This window comes from Mastigoproctus giganteus, chromosome 5 (assembly GCF_048544385.1).
Source record: "Mastigoproctus giganteus isolate SK-2022 chromosome 5, ASM4854438v1, whole genome shotgun sequence".
NCBI classification, from domain to species: domain Eukaryota; kingdom Metazoa; phylum Arthropoda; class Arachnida; order Uropygi; family Thelyphonidae; genus Mastigoproctus; species Mastigoproctus giganteus.
This window is the reverse complement of record NC_143579.1, coordinates 110201174-110214719: the sequence shown is the minus strand read 5'-3', so window position 1 is coordinate 110214719 and position 13546 is coordinate 110201174. Positions and strand designations below refer to the sequence as shown.

The window sequence follows — 13546 nt, the reverse complement described above, 5'->3', positions numbered from 1 at the left end:
GTTATGGACCAGCTTATATCTATCATAGGCTTCCGTGACACCTGTTAATTTATATGTATCCCATGGATTTTTCTTCTCTGCCACATGTTTAATTAGTTCATCTGACAACCATTTAGGCCTAAACCTTGAACAATATTTCTTAGTTGGTATGAAAAGCCTAGTAGCTTCCAAGAATAATTCTTTGAATGCTTCCCATTTTGAATTTGCTGTTGGTAACATCATCAGTTGGTCCAACCGTATAGAATTTAAATGCAGTCTCAGACCACCACAGTCACCCTTACGAAAGCAAAAACCCTTCCCTTTATCCGTGATGGTAGTTGCTGCTTTGAGTAAATCCCACTTGAGCACACTGTGATCACTTCCACATAGTGGTTCCTTTATCTGCAGATTCTTAATGCATGAAGAATCACTACTGATAATCAGATCAAGAGTATTACTCCTAGTTGCCTCCTGAACATGCTGCTGCTGTAGAAAACAATCATCCACAAAAGCTTTGCTAGTTTGTGAGTGACCAACCCACAAATTCCAGTCAATATCTGGGAAATTAAAATTCCCATTATAAGACACTCTGATTTACTGGCCCACTCTATTTCTCTATATTGTTTATTATACTCATCAGTCATTAGGCCTATAGCACACTCCTACTCAATTTTGCTTTCCCAGTGCTTATGTCACACCGAACTGACTCGACACTGCACTGTCCAGCGATTTCAACTGGCTTCACTTCCTTGGATTTTGTGTTTCTTAACCAATAGCATAACCCCTCCTCCCTTGCTATCCTGTCTATCCTTCCTGTATACATTGTACTCCCAAAATTCCAGTTCTGCATTCCTTATATCTGTGTGACACCACATCTCTGTTATCCCAACGGTATCTGCCTCTGAAGTTTTGAACAACACCTCAAATTCATCAAGTTTATTTACCAAACTCCTAGCATTGGTGCACACGCAAGTACACATGCACCTGTTCCTATTCTTAGCTACCCTAATACAACCCATGTGTTTCTTTGTACCCCAATGATTCCCAGCAGTCTCAGAAATACCCTGCATCTTGTTTTCCAGGCTGCTGCTCATTCCAATAGAAGTAGTGCAAGAATCACTTTCACCTCTGCCAGCAGCTACTGTTAATCTATTAGTCCATGTATCCCATCAAGCTAGCAGTTTTCCAACCCATCTGCCTTGATAGCATCAGCAAATATATTTTTGCAACTTTTCTATTTTAGTGTATCCCATCCCTGTAGAAGCAGTCTCTACTGTTAAGAAGCACAGACCAGGCTGAGAAAAATTCTACCCCTTGAGCCTTGCACATTCCCTCCAGGGCCGAATTGATTGACAAGGCTCTCATCATGGACTCCGTCCTATCGTGTCTGGGCAGAATTGCCGACACTTTCAAATTTAACCCTAACTCATGACTTTTTTGCAACATTGACCTGTACTTTTTTAAGTAATTCCATCGTTCTCCTACTCTTAATATAATTGGTGGCAACGTGAACAACAATATCACATTTTGTGCCCTTAAAAGATGATATCTGCTCTACAGCGTCATCAGCTTTTGCCCTTGGCAAACATACCCTGGTCCCTAAATGTTTAGATGCTGGAACTTTCCTGGATCTGTAGAAGACTGCCCTTATCAAGCTGATTAGGAATCCAGACAGGCCCCCTCAGGGACCAAGGTCTTATCGGCCTGTAGCCTTATTTGCCAACCAACTATGTTCTAAGCTATTAGAACATTTAATTGCCCCTGCGATTAAACAACTTATCGGAACAGGAACTAATTGTGCTTAATCAATATGGATTCACTCTGGAAACTCCTGTGAGGAGCACCTTGCTGACTTCATTTTTTCTGTTGAACACTCCAGTTTCAAGTTTACTCTTGCTATCTTTATTGACTTCGAGGGTGCTTTTGATTACCTTTGGTGGGAAAGTGCCTTCGAATGTTCCCAGCAACTTTATCTTCTAATTAAGAGCTATTTTTCTAACAGATTTATCACCGTCAGATCTAAGTACAGACAAATTTTGCGTCAGGTCTTTCAAGGGTGTCCTCAAAGCTCCATTCTGGGACCACTTTTCTGGAACTTTGTTTTGCAAGGTTGGATTACCCGAACCTTTGACAATGTGAAGATCGCATATGCAGATGATTTGACAGCCCTTGTTAGTGGCAATTCAAGATCTTCAATCGAAATTTCTGTGGAGAAAGTTTTATTTGATCTTCAACGATGGACAGTTGAAAATAAGTTAAAAATTAGTCCTACCAAGACAAAAGTTATGGTCCTTGGCTCTAAATTGGACATTCGTTGACCACCAAGAGTTAAAATAAACAATACACAAATACCGCTAGTAACGGAAATTAAACTTTTGGGAATAACTATCGTAGCAGGTTAAATTTTCTCCCTTCTTTATTCAATCTGTGAATTAAGATTGGAAATTTCACCGGTGCTTTTGTCAGAGTTTCTAGAACTGAGTGGGGTCTTTCTAAAAAATCTTTAAGAATTTATTATAACTTTGTGTTTCTCCATATAGTTTCTTATGCTACTAGTGACAGTAAAATTTCTTATGCTGCTAGTGACAGTAAAATTGATGTCTATCCAGTGTACAATGTCACTTTGCATTTTGAAGATTTTTAAAACGATTTCAACACCTGCTTTGAAGGTTTTAGTTGGGATATTACCACTCTATCTATATGTAATTTTCAGAGGCTTATGTTATTTACCATTTGAGAGTCTGCTGACTAGGCTAGTGGGAGCAGCCGACCGGGCTAGCCGAGTGGGTAAAGTACCTGCCCGGCAACCCAAAGGTCGCGGGTTCGATTCCCGCCTCGGGCTTGGATCAAAGTACTACAAAAACCTTGGGAGGTGCAATATGGCCACAGATGCCGATGCGCCAACAACTACCAAATCAAAATCAATCAAAGCTAGTGGGAGCCGGTCATGTTCCAGGTGCCACCCTACACAAATACATTCATACATACCCTGGTCCTGTTCACCTATCCTTTTTACACAATATATTCCCCATTTCCCTGACAATAGAGTCACCGACAACAACTAGTTCCCGTGGGACCGGTGCATTCTGCCTTGGGGATTGCCGCTATGTTGCCTGATGTTCAAGTGCAAGCTCTAGCGTTGATGTGGGCATCTGAGAGCTTGATGGGCCCCTTCAATTTAAGTCTTTCAAGGGCATTTACCCTGTTCAAGTTCTCATAAAAGCCCATAACAATGCTGAATTGGCACTTCATTTCCTTACGCTCCTTACATCGAGCACACACACAAAGACATTCCCTTTGGCAATATCATATCCCATTCCTGATAGCTCCACAAACATCAAGTAAGCAGTACATTTCAAAAGGCTATGATTCTGAGGACAATTCCTTCCCCCCCCCTCCCATTCTCCCCAAGCCACAGCACTCCCACTACCTTGAGCCTTTTGCTTTGCTGTTCTGGTCTGAGGCATGAATTCAATTCAATTTTAATACAATTCAAATATAAATTTAATACGATTAAAAATATTACCCTTAACTTCTATCCCAACACAGTAATAACACTATATATGTATATTTCAGTATCGAGTTTTATCTCATTCCGAGTTATGTTATATTAATTTCGTGTCTCCTATCAAGTTTAAGTTATATGTACTAAGTTATAAGTTATAAGTTATAAGATATGTACTAAGTTAGATTTACAAACTTACGTTTGTAAATCTAAGTGGTTATATGTGTTAAGTTAAAACTTTACGTTTAAAATCGAAGTATTTATAATAGATAATAAATTTAACTATCTATTGCCCCCCCCCTCATGGTTCGAACTCTCATCTAGCTATATATGCGAAATCGGCAATTTTAAAAGTTCTGCTAATATTATTATTGTCGTACGTGACTTCTACATGACAAGTGTAGTTATTAAAACATGTAAGCAGTGCTATAATTTATAGTTTATAATCCTATGCTGTTACTGATTATACTGCTACAAGTTACTAGAAACTTCCAATATCTGCTGTACCGATACGAAAAACAGTGGTAGCAGATTCGAATGCTACTGTCGATACAATGGCGGCAGGATCAACTGTGGTTTTCCAAATCAGTTACGAGGCTGTGTAATGAATAAATGCATCAAATTAATCAGAAAATCACAAAAAATACTATACTACTAATACATTTAAATCAAAAGTTATATAAAAACAATAATTTAACACGACTAGCTGCTACTAGCCTCATCAGCAGACTCTCAAATGGTAAATTTCAAAACAGTAAATTCATGGTAAATTTGCATAAAATACCTTCATTGAATAGTACTAGAAATAACAATTGTGTGTGTGTGTGTGTGCATGAAATATGGCTTCGTGTAGACACACCCACCCACCCACCCACATGCTTATTGTTTTTAATAATAGAATTTTTTTACTTTAAGGACAATCTGTATATGTATGGTGGGATTCTTTACAATGGAACAGTAGTAGATGAACTGTGGTTATTCATCCCTGAGAAAACTACCTGGACATCCCTAAGAAAAACAACAGGTGAGCAGGATTGTCACACTGAGCCTTGTAGTCCCCTTCCTGCTGTGGGACATACATCAACAGTTGTTGGTGGTTCTATGATTGTTATTTTTGGTCATAATCCTATTTATGGATACCTTAATACCGTTCAGCAGTACGACTTTGGTAAGTTATATTATTTCATATTAAAATAAAAATGTGTAATCTTATGGTTGCATACAATTTTAACAATATTTCATCAAAACAGTTTTTTTTTTTTTTTTTTTTTGGTGGGGTGGGTATTACTAGTCTGCTAATTGCAAATCAAGAATAATTTTGAAAAAATAATTGTAGTTTATTAATAGGTTTCCTATGTATAAGTATAGTGCGAAAGCATCAATAATACATAGCCAAATCTGAATGAACAGAATATTAGCAAAATGGCATAACTGTTTTGCCATCATTGCATCACTCGGGTACTTACCCACCCACCGAAGAAGGGCCAAATAGCCCTGAAACAGTGCCGTCTGGGTGGTGGTATCTATCTGAGAATAAGTAACATTAGTCTTCTTCTCAGGTGAAGCGTTACTTATTCGAAGTAGTGCAATATCATGGCAACTCGTTGTGAAGGTATTCACAATATGAGATATAACTTAAAATGATGCCAATTTGCTAATATTCTGTTCATTCAGATTTGGCTATGTATTATTGATACTTTCTCACTATACTTATACATAGTCTAGACTTTTCCATAGCTTGAGGCTTACACCCTAAACGCTTTATATTATTAATAGGTTTTCTTAAATGTGTAGGGTGTCTACATGCTGGAAAATCAGGAAATTGAAAATTGGACAAGTGAAGTCAAAGAATTTTTGGTCAAGAATCAGGGAAAAATGGCAAAACTTAATTTTTGGATTATTATTATTAGTAGTAGTAGTAGTAGTAGTAGTAGTAGTAGTGGCAGCATGAGATGTAAAGAAAGCAAGCTTATAAAGCATCAGCCAATGTGGGGGGACCTTCCTACATCAATTACCCATCCCCTCCAATAATTTGTTAGTTCTTCCTTTAATTTATTCAAACTGCCCATGTCCACACCAACAGATGGAAGTTTGTTCCAGTGATCAACTACTCACTAGCTGAAGGCAAATGTGCACACATCTGTCCTGCATCCATCCTTTCTCAATTTGAATTTATGCTCCCCCAATGTGTGCCGTCCGAGTAAGAGGAAGAATGGCATCAGCATTGAACTTTCTCAATCCATTCAAAGCCTTAAACACCTAAACAAGATCATCTCACATGTCCCTAGTCTCCAGACCCTGCAATGTGCACAACTGAAGCCTGTTTTGTGAAGACCATCCTTTCATTCCCTTCACCAATAGGGGTGGGGGTCTCCGTAGCCAGATGGGCAGGAGCAGCAGTGCATAGCACATGCTTCTTGATTAGACCAGGGTTCGAGCCCGTAACCACCAAATACAGAGGACGCGGAGAGGTCAGGGAATGACCATCGCATATCCCCGGAGCAATATGGCCCTAGTTGCTAATGCTCCTAAAAAAAAAAAAAAAAAAAAAAAAAACCTTCACAAATCTCATTGGCCTTCTCTGTACCCATTCCAGCAGATTTACACCCATCCTAAAATGAGGCCTCCAGACCTGTTTGCAGTACTTAAGATGTGGCCCAACCATTGCCTTATACTAGAGGTTTCCAAACTTTTAACCTTGAGCCTCCTTAAAACTTTTTAAATTAATTTCACATGCTCTTCAAGTTTCAGAACAAGTGCAAATAGACAGATATAGCCTAAAATTTAGCTATGAATATAATAGTTTTATAAATAACATATATTCCTATACATTTAATCGCAAAGAAAGAAAATATGAGTAAACTATGAAAAATAGCAATAAATAAAATCTGCTTTGTACCTAGTTTAGTGGAATGGTTTGTTCATAGTTTGTTAAAAAAAGTTCTCCAAGGAAAAGAACAAATGTTCTGCCAAACATCAAGTATGCCCTTTGTAGTGCCCCCCCCCCCCCCCAAAATCAAGTATGCCCTTTGGGGGGTCACCACAATCTTTGGGAACCTCTGACTAATACACTGGGATAATTACCTCCTTATTCTTGCTAGCAAAGTTCCGATATATCATGCACAAAACCACGAGCTGTCTTGACAACTCATGGGTTTTTGTTCAGAGAACTACATATCTACATTGTTCATATCTGAACTAAATTGTTCAGAGAACTACATGTCTTATTGCACAGTTATCCCCCTGGTCTTTTTCATTTTCCACTACCCTGAGTGTAGTATTACACAGTTTGTGTTTTAATCTTTTATTATTGCTACCCATATACAGTACCTTACATTTGTCAATGCTAAAACTTCAACTGCCATTTCTCAACCCATAGACCTTTAATTTGTTTAGATCTTGTTGGAGTTGTTTACTTTGATTAGTGTCATTAATCAACCTTTGTATCATCTTCAGACAGGCATCAAGCCTGATATATCTTCTTAAATATCATTAATAAATATAGAAAACAACGTGTCCAGCACTGAATCATGTGGGACATCACTAATAACATTAGTCGAAGAAGAGCAGTATCCACTAATAACCACTCGCTGTCTCTAACCATCCCTTTATCGAGAGCAGTTTTATTTCCCTTAATGCCATACTACTCCAATTGTACATCAGTCTTTTATGTGCAACAGTATCAAAAGCTTTCCTAAGATCCAAGTATATGATATCAAAATTATTTTTTGCATCCAGTTCTGATTGGTCATACAAGATTTCCCCTTAAAAAATCCCTGATGTGGCTGCAGTATAATTGCATTCCTGTCCAGATGGTGCTGCATTATTTTCTTCAACCAGAGACCATTATTTTCCCTCGAACAGAAATTGAGGTAACAGGTCCATAATCGGGTCCACAGAAGTTGAGGTAACAGGTCCATAATTACTCATGTCACCTATTGATCACCCTATGGATGAATTGGGGATACATCTGTACATCTCCAGTCCATTAGAACCTCGCCTGAATATCCAAAGATGGTCTCATAATTATGGATAAGGGTTTGCTTACCTTAACTTAGCATGCTGTTCTGAAAGAGTCCAGGTTTTGGCCTCTACAATCAGCACAAGATCATAAGTGAAGGCAACCCTGTCACTTGGGCCTACATCCATTCCCAGAATTCATCCAGTACTAGGTTCCAGAAATGAACTCTGGCGGGGGGGGGGATCCTTTTGTCACTCCTGGTGATGCAGTAATATCTGGTTTTGACTGAGACTTGTTTGCCCTTGAGATAATCTTGAACTATCTCTTATAAGTTTTGTGGTATTCCAGCATATTGCAATCTGCAAAGTATGCTGGGCCATCAAAATGCATCAAAAGCTCATGCAAAGTCAATGGATATGGCCAGTATGTATTTTTCTTCTGCTGTATTTACTGTTTGACTAGATAGTCCATTGCATCCCTGTTTAAACCCATTTTTTTGTCTGATTATAAATTTGCATTGAAATAGTGTAGTGGTTTCTGAACTTTTTTGAGTCACCGTCCCCTTAGTTCTCTAAATGCATTCCCAATGTCCCCCCCCCCCACTCGTAACTTATAAAAATAAAAATATTTTTCAGACAGAGTGGCAGAGGCACCTCCGTAGCCAGGTGGGCAGGAGCTGCAGTGCGTAGCACACGCTTCTTAATTAGACCGGGGTTCGAGCCCATGACCACCAAATACGGAGGATGCGGAAAGGTCTGGGAATGACACCACATGTCCCGGAGCAATATGGCCTTAGTTGCTAATGCTCCTAAAAACCAAATAACAAACTAACAATCAAATGCATCAAAAGCTCATGCAAAATCAATGGATATGGCCAGTATGTATTTTTCCTCTGCTGTATTTACTGTTTGACTAGGTAGTCCGTTGCATCCCTGTTTAAACCCATTTTGTTTGTCTGATTATAAATTTGCATTGAAATAGTGTAGTGGTTTCTAAATTTTTTTGAGTCACTGCCCCCTTGGTTCTATAAATGCATTCCCAATGTCCCCCCCCCCCACACTCGTAACTTATAAAAATATTTTTCAGACAGAGTGGCAGAGGCGCCTCCGTAGCCAGGTGGGCAGGAGCAGCAGTGCGTAGCACACGCTTCTTAATTAGACCGGGGTTCGAGCCCATGACCACCTAATATGGAGGATGCGGAAAGGTCAGGAAATGACCACCGCATATCCTAGGAGCAATATGGCCTTAGTTGCTAATGCTCCTAAAAACCAAATAACAAACAAACAAACAGAGTGGCAGACTGCATAACCCAATGAGGAAGATAATAAAAAAATTAATTCAAATGAGTTATGATTAATTGTACATTTATTTCAAATCCAATAAAAGTTTTATTTTATTTAATTCAACATATTGAAATTACTGGACTAGTGATTCTAGCCTTTCAAAATCTGACAATCGCTTAACAAAATACTTAACTACATTTAGTAACAAGTTCATTTTTCTGTAAATTTTTAATGCGAGGGATGGGCTTGAACACATAATATCAGTTTCTCAATGTCTGGTTTAAAGTCACTTAGGAGTCTTAAATTACTACATTCAATAATCTGGAGTCAATTTCTTTCCTTGGAGATGTTGGATGACCACCCTAAAGCCACGTTCTACTAAATATGAAGTTGGGAATGCAATAAGTAGATTCTTAACCACTGTCCATAGTGCAGGATAGTGATCAGAAATTTTCCTCTGTAACCAGAACTCTTGATAAGATTTCTTAAACTTTGGTTTCAGCTTAATATCATTTTGTAACTCAGTTAGTTCTTCCTCTAATACCCCAACTTCCTCAATATATAAAAATGGATTCATCACCCAATCTGTAATTTCTATCAAAAGAAGATCCTTAAATCTTTCAGACCTATCTGTATGCATCGTATCCAAATGGTCACAAAAGACTTGCAGATCATCATCATGTATCCCATGAATCTTTTCTAGCTCAGACAGAGAGGAAGAAAAATTGACATTGCTTGCGACGGCCCACACTGCACTTGAATAAAGTTAACTTAGAAATAAAAGTGGATACTATAGATTTAGCCTTAATAAGGTTGATATCATTTCCTTCCAACTGTAAATTCATTTCATTAAGCTTTGCAAATAGTTCAAACAAATATGCAGAATCATGCATATGATACCTTGAAGTTTATCAAAAACTCCACAACAGAGTCAAAAAGGTTATAAAAGCATCTTATGCAGTTACCTTTTGATAGCTTAGTATGAAACAACAAACGTTGAAAATTGTCATCATTCTCAACACAAAGTTCCCAGAATAGTCTATCGTTGAGAGCATGGGCTTTGATTTTATTAACACCAATAATCAAGTGTATAATGACTTGTGAAGGCACTGAGGTTTTTTGCAACCAGATGTTGGCAGTGAATGTTAAAAACATTTGGTACAACTTTCTTCAGGTATGCAACACAACCACAGTAGTAGTGTCCAGTCATTGATAGAGTTCCATCCATCACAAAAGCAAGAATGTTAGCAAGCGTAATTTTCTAGTTTTTAAAGAACTGCCCAACAACACATAATATTGACTCCTCTTTAGTATCTGTTTCTAACTGACTTGCAAACAACTACTCTTGAACTAAACTTTCATCTTTTATAAAGCACACACATGCTAGAGGCAAAGATTCATTGCCTGGCAAATTTGACTCTTCTAGCTGTAATGCAAATTCTGTAGTATTTAGTCTGCTACACAACATACCTTACACAATTTCAGCCATTTCATATATGCATCTTTGAATTGAATCGTTGCTTAATTCAATAATTTTTGTGTCGAAAATGGGGTGTAATGTGTTTCATTGATAGAAAGAAGTAGCTTTAATTGGTTTCATAAGAAGCGTGAATGTGCTTGCACATTCTGTTCACTTATGTATAAAGTGCAAATATTAATTTTATTTTCTAAGATAGAAATACATTTACGGTTTGCATGGTTCCTTATTTATATAATTGCCGCAGTAAAATATTTCTTTTTATTTCTGGTTATTTTATCATCGTTGTTTTTCATTAAATATGTTGATTCTTGGTGTACAAATGAAAGTAAAAGAATCTTTTATACTTTAAATAAAAACTGCTGCAGAGACCATTGTTAAGGACAGTATTTCCTGCAAGGGCACTGTTCTTCTGAATTGGCTTCTATAATTCCCGCTCTCTCTTTCAAAACAGTCCGAACACATGCTGCCAACATCCATTTACTGTCCAACTTCAGACTCACAGAACCAACTTTTCATCTTCCTCGTTTATTCATTCAACTGCCATTTACATACGAAGAATATATTACATTCAGGAAATACGTACGAAGGAGCAGCCTTCCTTCGTACGTATTTCCTGAAAATTACAGTCTACAGAAATTCAAGTCTAATGTCAACAAATATCTTCTTTCGTCTTCTCAACCTCCAACCTAAGCACGGTACTAAGTACTATAGGTTCTAATGCCTCTCGTGTTTGGGGTTTTCATAAAAAAAAAAACTCAGACAAGGGTGTGCGATTTTCACTTATAATTTGAGAATGGAATCTTATCAGTGCACACCATTCATGTGATACTCTGTGTAATTACTTAACAATTATGCACCAACATTCATGCTATGTGATAACCTGAACCATAGCAAATAAGCGATCAACACACTCGGGAAGATTCAGCCTCAAATGCCCCTTCCTCCTCCATTGCTTTTTTGCACCCTCTAAATAATCCTCCCCCCCAGGGGCATTATCGCCCACTTTGGGAATAACTGAAATAGTGGGTTTGTAACCTGAATAAAATAAACCTCTCCATTACCTTGCCGAAAATTGGTAACAAGGCAATGGGCCTCTATGATATTGGATCTGTTGGTGTGTGTGTGTTTTTTTTTTGGTTCTTGAGTATTAATCTTATGTTAGCCTGTTTTCAAGTGGTGAGGGAAGATTCCCTTTTGTGAACAGTTATTGTGCAGTTTGCAGATAGCTTTTTATCCATTTCTATTTCAATTCTTTTACCATTTATATTTCAATAAGATCATTTCCTGGCCATTAGTTTTTTTAGTTTTATCTAATGCTATGGAATAGTGTCTTCAGGGTGAAAGTGGTCTGTCTCCAGATTTCGATAGTTGTTTTTTTCATTGCATATAATTGACTGGTCTTCAGTGATTGGATTGTCATTTACCTAAAACAGTTCATCAAGAACGTTGCTGACTGTTTCTTCCCAGGTGTTTGCAGTCTGGCCAGTCTGTGTTTCTGGTGATTACCACATTGCCTTTTGGCAACTTGGTGGTAACAATCCACACCCCAGGGGGTCGGCATTACCAGTGATACCAACAAGCATTTGCCATCAGTCCTTTTTCTTCCTTATAAAGCTTATTAGAAGATGAAATGCACAAGGCATAATTTCTTATGGGTTTAGGTAATTAACTATATAATATCGGTATAGATACACTATAGTTTACCCATAAATTTGAACTACGTATGTAGTGTAAAGGCATCGTTTTAATTGTATCTCATATTGTGGGTGCCTTCATAACGAGATAGCTGGTATTGCACTACTTCAAATAAATAACGCTTCTCTAGTAGAGAAGACTACTGTTATTTATTTTCAGTGGATACCACCACCCTGACAATCGTTTCGAATCTAGTGGGCTTCATTGTCAGTGGGTGGGCAGGTACCCTGGTAATGCAGCATGCCATCACAGTTGCGAAGCTGTTTCCACAATGAGAGATGCCAAATGGTGTAGGTAATAATAATATATTAAAAGATGAAATGCACAAGGCTTCATTTCTTATGGGTTTAGGTAATTAACTATATAATATCGGGTACCTGCCCACCCACTGATGATGAAGCCCACTAGCTTCGAAACGATCGTCTGGGTGGTGGTATCCACTGAAAATAAATAACAATAGTCTTCTCTACTAGAGAAGCGTTATTTATTTGAAGTAGTGCAATACCAGCTATCTCGTTGTGAAGGCACCCACAATATGAGATACAATTAAAGCAATGCCTTTACGCTACATAGGTAGTTCAAATTTTTGTGTAAATTATGGTGCATCTACACCAATATTATATAGTTTATGAAGCTTATATACTGATTCCTTAAATTCCAGTATGTTTTCCTTCTGGCCTTAACCTTTGCCTGGATCCCTGAAAGTGTTTTCTTGCCTGATTAATCCTTCAATTCATCTCACAGCACCTGCTCTTATCATAGTTTCCATCAGTTTTTTTAACCTGTTTGTTTGGATGCTAACCTGTTTATTTGGATAATTTTATTTTCTTCTTGGTGTGTCTGTGAAAGGAGAAATGCATGGATTTTTTTGTATATCTGCCAGTTACCTTTGTTCATATTGTACCTGATAATATCATACGTTGGGGTGGAGTCTGATTTAGTTAGTGCACAAGCTGGAAGGTGATAATATGGTGGTCCGATGTAGTCCAGGCCTCCTGCACATGCCAGCTACATAACATCTATGGCAGTGCATCCAGTTGATATGATTGACCAGACCAGTGCAATGGTGAGTCAGTTTGGTGTGGCATAACAAGCACTGGGAAAACAAAAATAAGAGTTGGAGAGTGTGCTATAGGCCTAATCACTGTGATGAATATACCAAACAGTTCCACAGAGAAATAGTGGGCCTGTAAATCAGGATGTCTTATAATGGGGATTTTAATATTTCAAATGTTGAGTGGAATTTGTGGGATGGTTATTCACACATGACCAAGGCTTTTGTAGATTTATTGGATGACTTCTGCAGCAGTATGTTAGAAAGGCAACAAGAAAGAACAATTATTCATGATCTGGTTATCACCAGTGATTCTTCATGCATTAAGAATCTGCAGATAAAAGAACCACTATGTGGCAGTCATCACACTGTATTGATGTGAAATTTACTTAAAGATGTAACTACCATCAATGGTAAATGCAAGTGATTTTTCCTTTGTAACGGAGACTACAGTGGTCTCAGACAGTTTTTAAATTCTATACAGTGGGACCAATGTATAGAATTTAAAAACTAATGTTATCAACGAATTCTAAATGAGAAGCATTCAGGGGAAATAATTATAGAAATTCCTAGGCTATTCATACCAACT

The 13546-nt window shown here is 37.8% G+C and overlaps 1 protein-coding gene across 1 annotated transcript in view; it reads left to right on the top strand.

The window, feature by feature from the left end:
* Positions 1-13546, top strand: part of LOC150085636 (attractin-like protein 1) — a 585126-nt gene that overhangs the window by 163661 nt on the left and 407919 nt on the right. The window contains exon 7 of the mRNA XM_090374629.1: positions 4400-4652. Within this exon, the coding sequence (XP_090230755.1) occupies positions 4400-4652 (253 nt within the window). The remainder of the gene's footprint in view (positions 1-4399; positions 4653-13546) is intronic.